The sequence below is a fragment of the Apteryx mantelli genome, chromosome 9, assembly GCF_036417845.1.
Source record: "Apteryx mantelli isolate bAptMan1 chromosome 9, bAptMan1.hap1, whole genome shotgun sequence".
Lineage (NCBI taxonomy): Eukaryota > Metazoa > Chordata > Aves > Apterygiformes > Apterygidae > Apteryx > Apteryx mantelli.
The window spans coordinates 345,744-361,656 of record NC_089986.1 but is presented as its reverse complement, the minus strand read 5'-3'; the positions used below and the strand labels follow the sequence as shown (position 1 = coordinate 361,656).

At 35.9% G+C, this 15,913-nt stretch overlaps 1 protein-coding gene across 2 annotated transcripts in view; it reads right to left on the bottom strand.

The window, feature by feature from the left end:
- The window catches only part of RNF13 (ring finger protein 13), a 49,159-nt gene that overhangs the window by 24,821 nt on the left and 8,425 nt on the right, over positions 1-15,913 (bottom strand). For both annotated transcript variants that reach the window (XM_067301527.1, XM_067301528.1), the window contains 2 exons: positions 15,340-15,420; positions 10,301-10,426 (listed from right to left, as the gene is read on the bottom strand). In XM_067301527.1, the coding sequence (XP_067157628.1) occupies positions 10,301-10,426; positions 15,340-15,420 (207 nt within the window). The remainder of the gene's footprint in view (positions 1-10,300; positions 10,427-15,339; positions 15,421-15,913) is intronic.

Sequence of the window (15,913 nt, the reverse complement as noted above, 5' to 3'; positions counted from 1 at the left end):
AATATTTTCTTCTGCTTCTTCTTAAAAATAGCAATTATTAATGAGATACAGTAGTACCTCATTATATACAATGTGGAATTCTTTCATACCTGAGATGATCCTGTATTTTCTTCCACATTCCCATTGCATTTTAAAATCCTTGAAGACATCCTTGAAGGATTATTTACTACATTCATTCTGAGATTTGGCAATGATCACCAGCAAAAGATTCACAGACAATTACTGAGTCCGTACCAGAAATAGTGATGGTAATTCTAGGCAGCCTTCTCACATCTTCTTATTCAGTGATCATGTTTAAGTAGGAAAATTAGCAAATCAAATAAAGCAGACTAATTACGTTGATGGAAATAAAAGGAATTTAAAATCAGATTGACTTCCCTGTTCTTTCAGCATCAAAAGAGATGATTACTGACAAATGTCAGCTGTCAGCTTAGTGCCCAAAAAAATTCACTGAAAATCTCTGTGATGAACATATGTAAAAGCACCTGCTATTTCACAGATAAGTGAAAAAAATCAATTGCTAGCCAGAATATTTGTTTAGTGTCAAATACAGGTTCTCCAAATCAATAATACATAGGATAATAAACCACAGGTTTTCCTTTCTAGCACTTAATGGCTGAAAATCTAAAATTAAATAATAACTTAAAAACCCTACTGACAGCTCTTGGTTTTACAAATGCTAGCAACTGCATAGGTTGTGATTCTAGATACCATTCTTGCTACTCATCACTAAATTATAACACTCTGGTAACTAAGCATTTCATAACATTTGTGGTAAAATGACAGAGCTGAATACCAGAGGACTAGCTAAACATACTGTAGGTTAGAATAATTCTATTGTGATTTTTAGATCTGTTGTCACTGCTAGACTTAATGGGAAGATTTTTTTTTGTGTTATACATGTGTCAAAGCTAATCATTTCCTAGCCTAGCAAGAAGATATGGCATGTAGAAATTAATATCTCAGCAAAAATCAAATGCCTGTATTGCACAAAACGTAAAACTTCTACTCCTTTAAAGGCAGAAATATTCCAATCCCACAAATATATCAATGCATTGAAAAAAAAACTATGAGTATTATCAGCACCAACACAAGAACATGTTTCTGAAGTCCTAAACAAGCATTTGCTAATAATGCTCATTAGCAGGCTTTAATTATTTCTTTTAACATATTTGTAAGAATGCACACATGTAAATCACATCTTAATTTTTATTCTGCTCTCCAGCAACTCCTCCCAGTTTCATTCAATGATGCCCACATAAGAGTCCATGAATATTTCTCTTCCTTTTAAAGGAGATTCCTGCAGAGTTTTGGGAGCTAGCCAGATTAAAGGGTCTTGCTGTTAGCCTGCACAGTTGGACAGCTGCAATGTATTGTATATTCTCTCCTTTCCTGCTGATACTTTTATTTCTTTTCATATGTATTATTTTCCTGATACCTTTTCACATGAATAATGATCAGTTTCACTGGAGTATGCCTGCATGAGAGAATCAAAAGTGCAATACTACAGTAACAACATTGTGATTTAAGGAAATAAGGGGAGCAAGATTTGCAGGGAGAGATAACATCTTTCACTACACTACCCGATACAAGGCAGCAGAGAGGAAATTTCCCCAAATGCTTGTGGGGAAATAAGGTATACTGATGCCAGCTTTAATCTAGCTAGCAAAAGTAATTAAGCAATCATTGCATATGTGCCAGCCCATGCTAGCAACAAAGCATGTGGCCAGATTCTATGGAGTCCCAAACTCTAGCTAGATTAAGGCCCAGTGACAGTACTGGGTATTACAGATTCATTTAGTTGAGTCAAAATTCAGGCAAGCTAAACAAAAGCTGGGAAAGAAACATTCACTGAGGAAACAATTTGGAAGCCAAGCAGTCAGCTGACGCAGTATGAACTTTACTAAAGTGTGATAACATAAGGACAGCTGTGAGACAGCCTTACATTTTGACAAGTGCACAACAAACAAACAAGATGTTCTCTCAGCTTAAATATATACCAAACAATGACAGCTACTTTTCTGTATGAAATACCAGGGGAAACAGAAGGCACAGAACCTATTTGCTATATTTGTTCTTTAGGAGCATAAGTAGTAGAAAATAAACATCCAGAGGTCTGACATCTGACTTTAATAGCCTAAAGTGCCTACTTTGCACTACTTTTGTCCTTTATTAACATTTACTATATAGAATTTAATTACAAATCATTAAGAAGGAAATTGCTGTCAGCTTACTTCATATACAAGAATAAAATTCTCTGTTAAGTTTAATTTTTTGTATTTTCTCTACTTACATGCATTTTCTGAACTAGAGATTTTTCCAGTTAAATGGTTAGGTGCTGAAGAACAAGATATTTGAGCCATGCAAATCACCTACTTCACACATACCATTCTTATTCTTAAGAGAGGGGGAAAAAAATTGGTCTGCTGGTTTTCTGAAGTCCCTTTGCTCTTCCCTCAATTCTTTCCCATATAAAATCACTGTGCGCGCATACAGATGGGGAGAAAACTATAAAATTACAGAAGAAATCATGCAGTACTTTGTTTCCCCAACTCTTTCTCCTATTTCTTCAAATGATTCATCAAAATAGAGCATTATCAATTTTTCCAGTAACATAAAGAGATTCCCTAAAACTCCAGACAGCGACAAAAAGCTAAATCCACTCTACTGGTGATGAATATTTTTCTAAAAAGGACTACCAGGCCTATCTTTACACAAAGATAAGGGAGAGTTGTATGGAAGCACCTTTTGGGGGGAGAAGGGGGAGTTGCACCGTTTATGTCCTGGTGCAATTTGTATTCTCTACTTTTGCAACTGAAGGAAAAAAAAACAACAATGAAAACCACATAATTATACATTTTGGGTTTTTTTGTTTTTTTGTTTTTTTACTAATTTAAAGGAGCTGTATTGACCTTTTTTTAAAAATTCAGTCATGCAAGCCTAATTAAATCCTGAGCAACTGTTCCCAACTTGTATATAGTTTTCACATCTGCTGCTTCTGTTTCAGACCTGAAGGACCTCTGTGACCAAAAGCACATCTACATTTTTACAGCTATACCTTTCAGTCTAATTTAAAGTATTACTACCTTGTCACATCTTAAAAAGTAAAAGCGTTCATTCACTGATTTAATAGGGATCTTTTTGATCACCTACCCCAACAGCTTTCAGAAGCTTAAAATGAAAAAGATATATTCTTCAATGCTTTTCTTAAATTTAGGGTTTACTATCAGCCAGATTCTTCAAATTTATCTTGTGAGGATGCCTTTTTCTTGACTTTTTTGTAACTGTTTTATTTGCTTTTTTTGAGTTACTTTCTATTTTGGGTTGCAGCACAAAAGTCTGAAATAACCTTGATTCCACTGCACCCTTCTACCAGCCCTAAGTTTCAAAGAGGTATTTTTTGCCTTTACACTTTCCCCTTCTGGTGTTATCATCTTTGACATGCAAATCTAGTCCTAGAGAAGTAACATCTTATATGAGCTTTTCCAAGTCTTTCACTTCATTCAATTTATTTTCTTAGAGGTTGTAGCTTCTAAAACTTGGAAGATTAGTAGCTTGGGTGCCTTAAGTCTCGCTGCAGAGTTCTCACTCTTCCCAAAAATCTGTTGCTCAAAGTAATGTAATTTTAGTTTTATGCTTTTAGGTTGGGGGAAGGGGACAGAGAAGGACTTTTTCAGCACACATGCCTCATCTCTTTCCAACTCTGACAGTCTCACAGTTCATGTTATTTCTTCTCCTGCAGCTCTGCAAAATTCTGTTTTTGTTCCTTTCTCCCCCCCACGCACCCTCCAATTTATTTTTATGCTATAAATATGCCTTGAATTCCTTACCCTCCCACCTCCAATTCTAACATCTTCCCAGTTTCTTCATTGTTAGCCATACCTTCAGTTAACTGGTCATGTATGATGAGTTCAGGCACTTAAATTCAGCAAACAACCAAAGAGATTCTTCCTTCTAAATAAGCTTTCTCCCTTGTCTTACATTATTTTTCTCTGTAGATTCAAAATTATATTATGCAATTGCAGCAAATGGAGAGCACATACCTGTTCTGCCATTTTAGTTCTTGTGGAAAATACTGACATTGCTGCTCTTTTGTAATATAAACACTTTTTAAGCAGGTAAGTGGTTCCAAGGTGTAATAAGGGAGAGGGGAACTCAGGGTGACAGATAATGTCAGCTTCGTTTTGGGGAAAGATTTAGCTTTCTCTACAGAAGAATATAGAGAAGTATATGGAGACATTCAAAAGAACTGTACCGTAACAGATGGTAAAAGCGGAATGATGTTACTTTTATTCAGTGAAAAAAATAAAAGAAATAGTATGTCCTTTTGACACTTTAGTTTAGTGAAAAACAGCAATTTAGCACATGAGAAACAAAGTTAGCATGCTTATACCAGAGAGGATAAAACCAAGCACAAACTCTGTTAAACTCCCTTAAGTTACTATCCCTCAGGTAGAAATAAAAGATACTTAGGATTCAACCCTCTACCAAACAACTCTTCCAGTATTAGTTTTCTACACTGCGTATCTATTTAAGGCCTTCATTCCAAATTTTGCTTTATCTAGATTATAACCTTTTCACCCCTCCCCCCCATCTTCACACAGTATTTCTGATTGCAACTGAAGAATGAAAATACTGAACTGGAACATGTATTAGATAATCCTGCCATATTGAAGATTCACTACAAAGGTCAAATAAATACATCTTTTCCTTATACATGCAGCACATGTTGCCTGGTTGCAAGGGAGGCGATGTGAACTCAAATAGTGGGAAAGAAATTCCTGGAAACAAATCCTAAAAAAATTGTTCCGATACTGAAAAGGACTTCTGTAAATCCTCATTCTGGGCCACATTCTATCCCAATATATTCCCATTAAATCACATCTATTTCATAATGCATAAGTCTGCACTGCATTTCCTCTATGAAGACTCAGATAATCTCAGTTACATATATTTAAGCTTAGACTCTAATAGTTACCATGTGTTTTTCCATTAGCATAAATAAAATAGCAGCCTGGCCTTCACTCCCCATTTAAGTCATTGCTATTTATCTTCAATGTATGTGATGACTTCTTTACACATGCTTGTAAATTACTGACTGGATTACCAATTCACAAACAACTTTTAGTACATAGTTCCAGCACTGAATCAGTACTCCCTTTTAAAATGAGCACTTAAATTTACAGTAATAACAAACAGACCCATTTCAAGTTAATGAATTTCAGAAACTATCAAGACCAAAGCAAGCAGGATGTTTCATAAAATGCACTTCATTCATTTCATAGCAGCCATATAGCTTCAGTCAGTGACAATAATAAACTTTTTATCTTTCATCAAGTGCTAACGCAAGATGAATTTAGAAGTCTGCCTCTGTTCTTAAATTGCTACTAACAAGCAGGGAGAGACTGAAGATATTTCCAAGTGACTATAAAATGAGCCAATTTGGAAAATACAAAACAATTAACAGTGTTGCATTTTATACATTTTAGTTCCTTCTTCATTAATATTGATGTTCTTCTTGGCCTTATTTGGGAACATTTCATTATTAGTTACAAAATCTGTACCTCAAGATACTTAGGGGCTGAACACCAACGCATAATAGGGGAAAATCATACCTGTTTTCGGAGACTGGTAAATGTTATTAAATTTTTTTTAAAAATTCAACTTCCTATAATATTGTCAAAGATGTTTTATTCATATCAGTGGTTCAGTTGTTCTATAGAATCTTAGTACCCCAAGTTTTCAACATTTGAGGAGAAGGTCATCTCAACTGTTCCCTTCCCAAATACAAGACATTATGCTAGTCCCTGAGCCTGGGATCATTAAGTTGTCAAAAGGAATGTTAAGTCATTTTCTTTAAAGATTTAACAACTTCTGTTGTATCTCAAACATTCAAAGGGATGGACAAGTATTTTTAAATCAGAGAAATTTTAGAATTAGGTCCAGAAAATAAGTATTTAAATGTGCAGTCTAACACCCTATAAACAATGTCCCCCCCAAACGTTTTCCCTAGCAGCTTGAGCTACAAATATTTTAGAGAAAATTTTCAAATATTTTGTGTTCTAAGTATACAGATAGACTAGTACTTTCATAAGGAATTAAGATGATACAATCTGACAAAATTATTGTTGCTGTTATCACCTACAACTCATGCTCAGTAGCAACAATGAACACTACCCCAAAAACATGATGTCACCAAAAGTAGTAGTATGCAAAGCAATGCATAAAAGCTGTTGACTTTGCTCCTTTCAAAAATACAGGGATGCAGAATTGGAAAGCTACTACTTGCTCATTTAATCATCCTGTATTTTTGTCAGTCTGGTACATCTATTACAGGAGGAAGTATGTTTAGGATGCTGCTTTGATGCAATGTGCACACAAGGTTTGGCAACAGATGAAGAGGAGAGAAAATGGTATCCACTTCTCACCTTCAACAAAACAACATCCCTTCCCTGCATGCAAGTGCAGATTGATATAGCACAGAGGTACAATTTGCAGTATCAGGCATACTTGATTGATCTGCTAAGCACCTTTAAATGTATGAAGATCTGCCACTTTTATGATTTACAGAATCACAGCACGGTTGGGGTTGGAAGGCACCTCTGGAGATCATTTGATCCAATTTCCCAGCTTAAGCAGGGTCACCTAAAACACATTGCTCAGGGCTGCATCCAGTCGGGTTAGGAATATCTCCAAGGACGGAGACTCCACAACCGCTCTGGGCAACCTGTTCCAATGTTGCACCACCCTCACAGGAAAAAAGGGCTTGCTTATGTCCAAACAGAATTTCCCATGTTTCAGGTTGTGCCCATTGCCTCTCGTCCTGTCCCTGGGCACCACTGAGAAGAGCCTGGCTCCACCTTCTTTACACCCTCCCATCAGGTATTTATACACGCTGATAAGATCCCCCCGAGCCTTCTCTTCTCCAGGCTGAGCAGTCCCAGCTCTCGCAGCCTCTCCTTGCATGAGAGATGCTCCACTCCCTTCATCAGCTTTGTGGCCCTTTGCTGGACTCACTCCAGTCCATCCGTGTCTCTCTTGTACTGGGAGCCCAGCACTGGATATAGTACTCTAGCTGTGATTTTTTAATTTTTATTTAAATAGGAGAATTTTTTAAAAGTAGATTTTTAAAATTTTAGTTTTTTAAAGCAGGATTTTTATTTAAAAAAGGAAAATGACAACAGTCCCAGAGAGATAAGATGAGCACTATGAGACCAAAGACTATATACACTGGAATATTTTCCGCAAACTCCTGCAGGGAGAAAACAATGTATGACTACCTTTCTTTAAAGTAACTGTTTCAGTATGTCTTAACTGTGTTTATTTTGTACTTGTTTTGAACAGAAAAAAAAACTTCTACTACTGCTTTTTCATTATCTAAGCAGTGCAACACCCTCTGTCAATGCACTGAAATAAGAAACAAATATATTACACTGCAGTGTTTCCAAATAGTACTTTTTCAGTTAAATGTTGTGTAGATAAAACACTTTAAACAAGGTTCAAATTACAGTTGTAAAACAGGCTTATTGTCAAAGGCACACTGCTTAGAAATCATGACCACAGCCAAATACCCTCTGCACACACTACCACTGAGCACAGGTTTAAAGGCACCATCTAGCTGTAAAAACAGTTATATTTGCCTATTTAGTCAGATTGTGAAGTTTTAACTTCACTCTAGCTACCCAGGGTTCCAAAGATAAAAAACACTAATTGTATGCTAAAATTGAAGTATTAATCCATTTTTAACATACATCTAAACAGGGTGACACAGCTTCAGGAAGTGGTTTCTTACTAAATAATGAGTTTCCATTATAAGAACACGACAATCAGCTCCTTACTCAACAGTTACAGACCTCAGATTGGCATCAATTCAGATTCCCTCACTGTATGCCTAACGCTAAACAGCAAAACAATGTTACTGTAATACACAGACACCTTGGGGCTTCTCAGTATTTTTAAAATCAGCGTTAGTTGTAAACATAGAAGCATGGCTTGGAGCCTGCCCAATATTACGTCACTACATAAGATATGCATAACACATACATAGAACAATGTATGTGTAGCAACGTATTTGCTGGATTCCGTTGCCCAAAGAGGCAGAATTTTAACATAAGGTATCTTTACCTAAATTATATATAATCCAAGATCATTCTAATATATATTTCCATATGTGGCGCAGTTTTACATTATGTTTATTTTGCTGGATGAACCTTTTATGTAGGCAGAAAATGTGACAGCCCCAGCATGCTGCCGACAACATATTTCACAGTCGGTGATGACCAGACCCTCAATGCAGGCTTGAGAAATAAGTTTTGTAATTATGCAGGAGTTCAAAGCACCGTATCACCACCTGTTGACAAGTCCTTTCCCACACAGCTCACCAACATGAACAGCAGTAGCAATCAGTTATAACAAGTGAGAAGATACTTTACAGGGCCCTGAACCTCCTTCATTTGCTTCCAGCCTTTACCCTTCTCCTATTGCGACATAATCCTTTCTGTAAGAAATAACTAGATGCGAAGAAAGAAATGGAAGGAAAGAGGAAATGGTTTCTGGCCTGGTAAAGATTCATACACAATAAAACCAAGAAACAGCTATTCACCTGTATTTGTAGTTTTTAAATATAAAACAAAGGGATAGATGGGACTTTAAAACAAACAGCAATTTCTGTTAAAATCTGCATCTATCCTATCCTACATATCAGACAACTTATACATAAAATAACTCACATTTCAACGCAGATTTTCAGGCCAGCTGTCCTCAATGCCCACCTGACTCCTTGAGCAGCAAGATTCTCAGGCTGAAGACACATTGGCCAGACAGTAGATGACCTATGACTCTGAAATGCACTTCAAGTCCCCAGAGCAGTCCACAAGCAGAATGCCCAAAGATCGTGGTCACCTGCCTGAGGATTCCAGATCTTTAGTGCTATGGATCCTAAACCCTAACAACGCCAGCTAGAGATGAAGCTCCACAGTTTCTTGACTTGCTGAATCCCTTGGACTACCTGTTAGGATATCTGGCTCTTGAGAAGCGATGCTGTTAAGCTCTGGAAACACAAGGGCCTCAGAGACTTTATCCTTCAGGCATGCAGTCAAGAAGTCAATCAGGGATTAGCAGGGGAAAAAAGCAAGTCCTGTGATGGCTAGTCACAACACTGATTGCTTCAACAAAATAAGCTGTTTTCAGCAAACAAGCATTTGTTGTATTTTCTGATTTAAAAAAGTATTCCGTTAGAATACTTCTGACCTGTTCCATTAACAATAGCTTCAGCAGTAAAACTGCCCCATCAACTTAGGGACAGCAAACGAATAGGCAAAGAGAATGTGTGAAAGTAGTAGCTATTTGCCCCCCCTTTTCCCACTAAGCCATATACACACAAGGCAAGAGGATTCACAGTACAAAATATTTGAAGTTCCTGAGCTTGACGTAAAACTAGATTACCTGAACAATATGGCTACCTTTGCTGCTGGAAACTATAGTCTGGGCAGAATTCACATGTTTAACCGCAACAGCATGTAACTAAACACACCACATAGCAACAAATATGGTTGGATCTCATTTTAGTTCATGAAAGTAAAAAACAAATTGAAGAACCCTATTTTTCTTAAGGCATCCTTTGTTGCCCCATATATATCCTAGTTAAATAAAAATAATTTTATTTTGTATTTTTAACATAACAGCGTATACTCCACTTAAGCTGCAGGTCACAATTTTTATAATAAAAATATTTTATAATATAGTATCTAACTGTTGTTTCAATTAAAAACATTCTCATCCTGCCACTTATGTCTGCCTGTTTCTACTGAGCAGAGCACTATGTCCTCTCACCATCCACCAACTGTGACACTACAATTGTTCATGGAGACTCACTCTGAGCCACAACAAGGAGATGACCCAGCTTTAAAACAAACACACAAGAAAAAAAAAAAAACAGGCTTACAGATTTTGGGTGCTTTTAAGTCATATCCATTCCCTGATCTCTGCTATGATCCCTGGCTATAAGGGTACAAGTGAGGGCAACAGATCATCTCACTGCAAGAAAAGCCGATATTGCTACTGAATACTTTCTATGATAAAACTACAGCACCAGTCATCCTCATTTACCACATATGAGGACTCAAACAGGTAACTCATGCAACTTTAAACTAAATCATATTACAAACAATGCTGCTTTATCTGCCTGCAGACAATAAAATTCTTTCTTCCCTTCAGAGTCTACTCTGATGTAAACTACAGATATTTTCTACAGCACCAGTAAATTCTCTAAGACCTTAAAATGAAAAAAAAAAAATCTTACCTTTTTATCAAAGTTGCACTCAAGCCTTCGAATTAACACAATAAAAGCACTGGACGAGTTGTCTTTCAATGGAGGTGGGGCTATAGGCTCACACGCATTCTCTGGCTTTGAATTTATCAGAAATCCCTGAAACAGTAACAGAATACTACCAGCTTTATTTCTCTTCAACAAAACGAAAAGGTTGGCAGACAAGTATAAAGAAAGAGAAATCCGTACATTTTCATACAATGGCCAAACAAATTCTTATTATCAGCTCAACCTATACCACAGCAAAATTTCTGTTACACCCCTGACTATTTATGTTGATCAGAATCTTTGTAAAGAATTAGAAATCTCGGAAGAAAATACATTTTTTCCAGTTACATCTGAAGTTCATATCTCACTTTGCAGTACAGTCTAGTATAAAGAGCACTGCACATAGTACAATAATATTGTTAAATTGATTTTCCTAAGACATACCCAAAGTAATTAAGAAAACAAGATTATACTAGACCAAGAAGTACAACCAAAAACTTAACATTTGGCAGTTAAAAGGGAAAATAGAAGAGAGTTATATATGTGAAATTGACTATTAACAGTGAACTACCATACAAAATAGCTTATTTAATATGGTTTGCAAAGACTATGAATCATAACATCTGCTACAGTTGAAAGATTCACAGAGCAGGAAATTCTGTGAATATCAATCTTGAAGCAACTTTTGGACTGTTTCTAGCTGACCGAGTACTTCACAACATAACAAGTTTTGGACAGAAATTCTCCTAACCTGCTGCTTTAACATCTGCTGAAGAATTCTAAAACTTCTCTGGGAAGAAAAATGCTCCTCTGAATACTGAATGCCTCAACACTAGTCCCTCTCCATGATGTTATTTCCATGTTGGCTACTCCCTTGAGCTTCACTAATACTGTAAATACTCTGTAAAGACTGCAGATAAGGAATTTTTTTTTTTTTTTTAAGATACATGCTGAAAGAATATCATGCGTACTACACATTGAAATTTGTTTCAGCTCTGAGGAGAAAAAGACCTTCCTTTATCTCTTCTGGAATATGCTTACTTCATTGTTCAAATCTCCAGCTCATCTGAAAAGGAGTTTCCCAGAATAAGTAGGAGCATAACCCCTTAGATGCTCTGTGTTTGCATCATGTATTGGTCTTACCACTTCAACCACTGAAGACAAACTGGGTCTTATCAGATCATTTATCAAAGTTCAATATATTATTTTAGCTTTAGGGATGGAATCATAAAAAAGTCAGAGACTAATGTCATCAGCCATCTAAACTGAGCCTCCATTTTATTTCCTTGAAAGATAAAATATCAGGATTAGAATGATCATTTCAAGCTGTTCTGTTCCCCCATTCTGGTAGCCACAATTAAATTACTTATGTCACTAGCTTAGTGAAGAGTAAAATTTGCTGCTCCTGAAGTCAGTAGGCAATACAGACACTTATCACTCAGAAGAATCAGGTAATTTTCTTCTTTACCATAGATTTTTACACTTTACATTAGTCATGCAGTTTGAAAACTGTACTCAATTTATAAAGAAAGTCTTGTAGAAGTTTCTTTAATTATTACCTTTCATTTGTCAGACTCAGAATGCCAACTTTTAAAATTTATTTTGTTTTGCTTATATAGACTTTGTTTATATAGATAAGGTTAACTTTATTAAAAGGGAAGGATATTCAAAGTCTGAAGTTTATCTGCTTAGAATTATTTAAAACGTGAGTATTTTGAACTACTGAAGATTTTACTTTCAGAAAGCCACAAATTGTCAAGAATACCACATATTAGGCAAGCCAGTTTGACAGTTTTATTTTAATCGGTTTTAGTTAATAATAGATGACCATATGACATAAGAACTAGATCATATGGTCAGTTTAAAATGTTCATCTTGTCCCATTCAACACCAGCTAGATCAATTAGAAAGGAGTCACAGATTGTCAGCCATGTTAAGGAAAAGGGATCTTGATGTTAATTAAGAAAAATTACAAAACAAAAACTGACCAGAACCCTGTCTCTCTGTTCCACTCTCCCTCCTTCCCCTTCCAACTATGTAAAGCGTCTAAGGAAACTGACCCAACTTAGGCATCTAAACATACGCAATGTGAATACCATTTATTATCTTGTGTAGAACAGAAAAGAGGGGACAAAGTTTGACAGAAACGCAAATGCATTGTTTTCAGGCAGGAACACTTCATCTGTGAACTTATCTTCCATTAACTCTGTGTGAAGAGGAGCAAGACCAATTCTTCCTACCCTTTTGGAGATCTCCGCAATTCTCTTTCTTGAGGTACTTCAGCCTCTTATCACACACCTCAACAGTATTCTCCACTAGTTACTCCACAATCTATCAATAATTATCTTTTCAAAATTTAAATTTCTGTGATTATTAATCCCCAAAGAAGCTCAGAGCACTCTTCTCAAGTAGTTACAAACTACAGCAGATTCTGGAACACTGTAGGCAGGAAGCACCTTTCATTTCATTTACCTCTTATTTGCATCAACAGTATGTCTTCCAGAATTAACTTTATTACATGTATGACAGCCCACTGTCTACACTTAGAAAAGAAGGAACAAATTCTTAATTTCCCATTGCCTGACAGTTCATAGAGGCTATACTAGACACTAATCAACATAGCAACTAATTTTATAAAAGAAGCAGTCAGGAGGTGTCAGTGTGAGAGACTGATTAGAAAAGGCATTTTTGATTCAATCTTCTCTATGAAACTTTTCCTGAATTTATGCTGACCATAGGAACTACACGCTCCTAACTACTGCACAAATTGGGACTTGGACTGAATGCCACATCTGCCATAACCACATACCTCCATCACTTGATCAAATTTCCCTTGTACTTTATTTTTTCAAACTTCAGCCATGTGAGTATCAACATGTGATTTTTTTCATTCCCGGATATTCTGAATTCAAACTAATAATTTATGTTTTCTAATTTTCACAAATAATTCAAATTTTTACCACACTTTCTACCTGGAAAAATTATCTCTTCACAGCAGATTTTGATTAGTGAGATTCAGAACAATCTAGTTTGTGCAACAAGAAGAGGTTATGTTCATTCTTAATTTGAAATAAAATCTCTTCAGACTAGTGGTTGCTTCTTTATGTTTGTGCCATAATGTCATAGTGCGATAAAGGCTTTTGGGCACTAATGACATGGAGTATCCTTTGAAATAAGAACATTTCTACAAGATTCATACTTGTTCAAATCCTTTCAAAAACTAGAGCAACTTCATCATACACATAAAAAGAGGGGAAACACCAGAAAATAAGTAGTAAATACTTTGTTGTAAGAGTTAAATCACAGGCAATCACAAGAAGCTGTATTGCTGGGGGAATCAAGAAATGATTGCTACAGTCCTAATTAATCCAGCTCTTCCACAGTCTGTTACCATCATGTTAAAGTCAGATATGTCCTTGAGAGCCTTAAACTCTGTTTTCACTGAGAATTTATGTAAATTATATTTTATAGATTTATATTATTCATCAAGTTTAACCCACAATAGATAGAAGTAATTTTGTTTTCAGGAATAATTTTTATATTGATCCATCTTAGCAGAGAAGCTGCACCAGCAATCTGATCTTTGCCAAGTTTGTGGTGACAGACAACATTGCTCTGTCTAGAACAATTAAAAACAATATCCACTAGAAATTCTATGTTGTTGGGCTGACAGCCAAAGTTTGGCCCCCAAGATTCCCAGGACTCATCCATCAAGCATTACTTTTGTTATGTAATGTCATGTAAAGCATTTACTTTAACCAGAGTGGTAACATCTGAAACCAACTGTATTCTACAGAGAAGTTCCACACAAGTCACACAATGTCACATTATAGTTAAATAAATGCATACATGGAAACCAAAGCTTAAATATCACTATACTAGGTTTTTTTTACATGTTAACATATGTTCTTTAAAACATTTAACTGAGAAACTGTTCTTCTAAGGCCCCAGACACAGATGACTGACCACTGTATGAACAGACCCTGAAAGCCAAAAAATCCACCCTACTTTTATTGTACACTTTGGCACCAATTATTACAGAATCTGATAGATTTTACAAGTTGTACATTAACTAATAACTCCTAATCATAAGTACTGAGCAAGAATGATATTTTCATCCTGCTTCAACCAATAACACAGCATTTTTGAAATAAGTAAAATCTTAATGTAGGCAAAGAAAAAAGTTTCAATATTACTTCCAGGACTAAAATTCATTATTTCTACACAGATGACCCCATCTTAGTTAAGAGATAGTGCTGTCTAACAGTTAAAAAGGTTAGAGTCAAAGCTCCTTACACCTATTTTTGATGAAACAAATTGGCTCACTACTTGTCCTTGGGCAAATCACTTAATGTCCCTGTTTCTCAATTTAGCTGGTAAACAATACTAGCTCTAACTACAGTCCTCCCCATAATAAAACCCATTGGGGATGAAGATGAAGTAGTTTTCTTGAAGTTTCATTTGCAGAAGAATTCTTACAGTTACAGGAATTCTATACCAATTTATTCCTCTGTAAATTCTGGTTATCCTTTGGGATTAGAATGACACCATACCGTATACGAGTAATCAGGTCTTGTACCTCCACATCACTTTTGCATATTTTTTACTTACCGGCATTGCAACATCAACAATGCTGCATAGCCAGATTTTGGGGCCAGATATGCTACAGACAGAATGAATCGGAAAGTAGCTCTCTGCCCCATATGCTATTCACTGTCTCAATAGGCATGCAATTTACAGCAGTTTCCCTACACAAAGTTGGACAATAGTCTGCATAAATACATTTACAGCCCAGAATTCTTAAGGAAATTAAAAACACGTACATCTCAGTCATAAATACTTACTCATACATTGTTAAAAGTGACAGCCAGACAAACAGCTTACTGCCTCTAGGCTGATTCCATGTAACCATTTCCACAATATAAGTAGTAATGAAAAAAAAAACTACCCCAAACCTTTTTTTACCCCCTGCTTTCTTATACTTGTTCTATATATTCAGGGTTGTTTTGTTTTGTTTTTTTTACCTTCAGGCCTTCTGCTGGTAGTCTGTAGCCAAACCTAGCAGGTAGATCATCAAAGGTCTGAGTTCCATTTTCAAAGTTATACTAAGAGAAATAAATTTTAAAGAAAGTTCAGGTTTGCAACAAGAGAGAAATACATAATTCTAAGAATAAACAGTATCATGTACTTTTTAGATTAAAGTATTTATCAGATGTAACACCTCTTGCAATGCTAATAAAATCATAAAATTGCTTCTACTATTGGTCTTCCATCCATATGGGAACACCATTCTTATGTTACCTAGCGGTCAAAAAAGTTATTTATCAAGCAAGAACCTTTATGTTAAGTCTTTCCTTCTACTAGCTACAATTCAAGTATCACCACATTTGCAGAAGAGAAGCAGTAAACAGCTCTGAAAACTCTAAAGCAAAAACCTGAAAAGCAGATTTTTTTTTTTTTTTTGCACTTTGAATTGACTTATATACAGTGAAGAACAGCTTTTAAGAAGTGGTTTGTTATAAGCAAAGAATAGCCTCTATATGTTATGCTTTCTTAACTCCCTGTCATCTATTCAGGGTAGTAACTAACTCAGGTTAG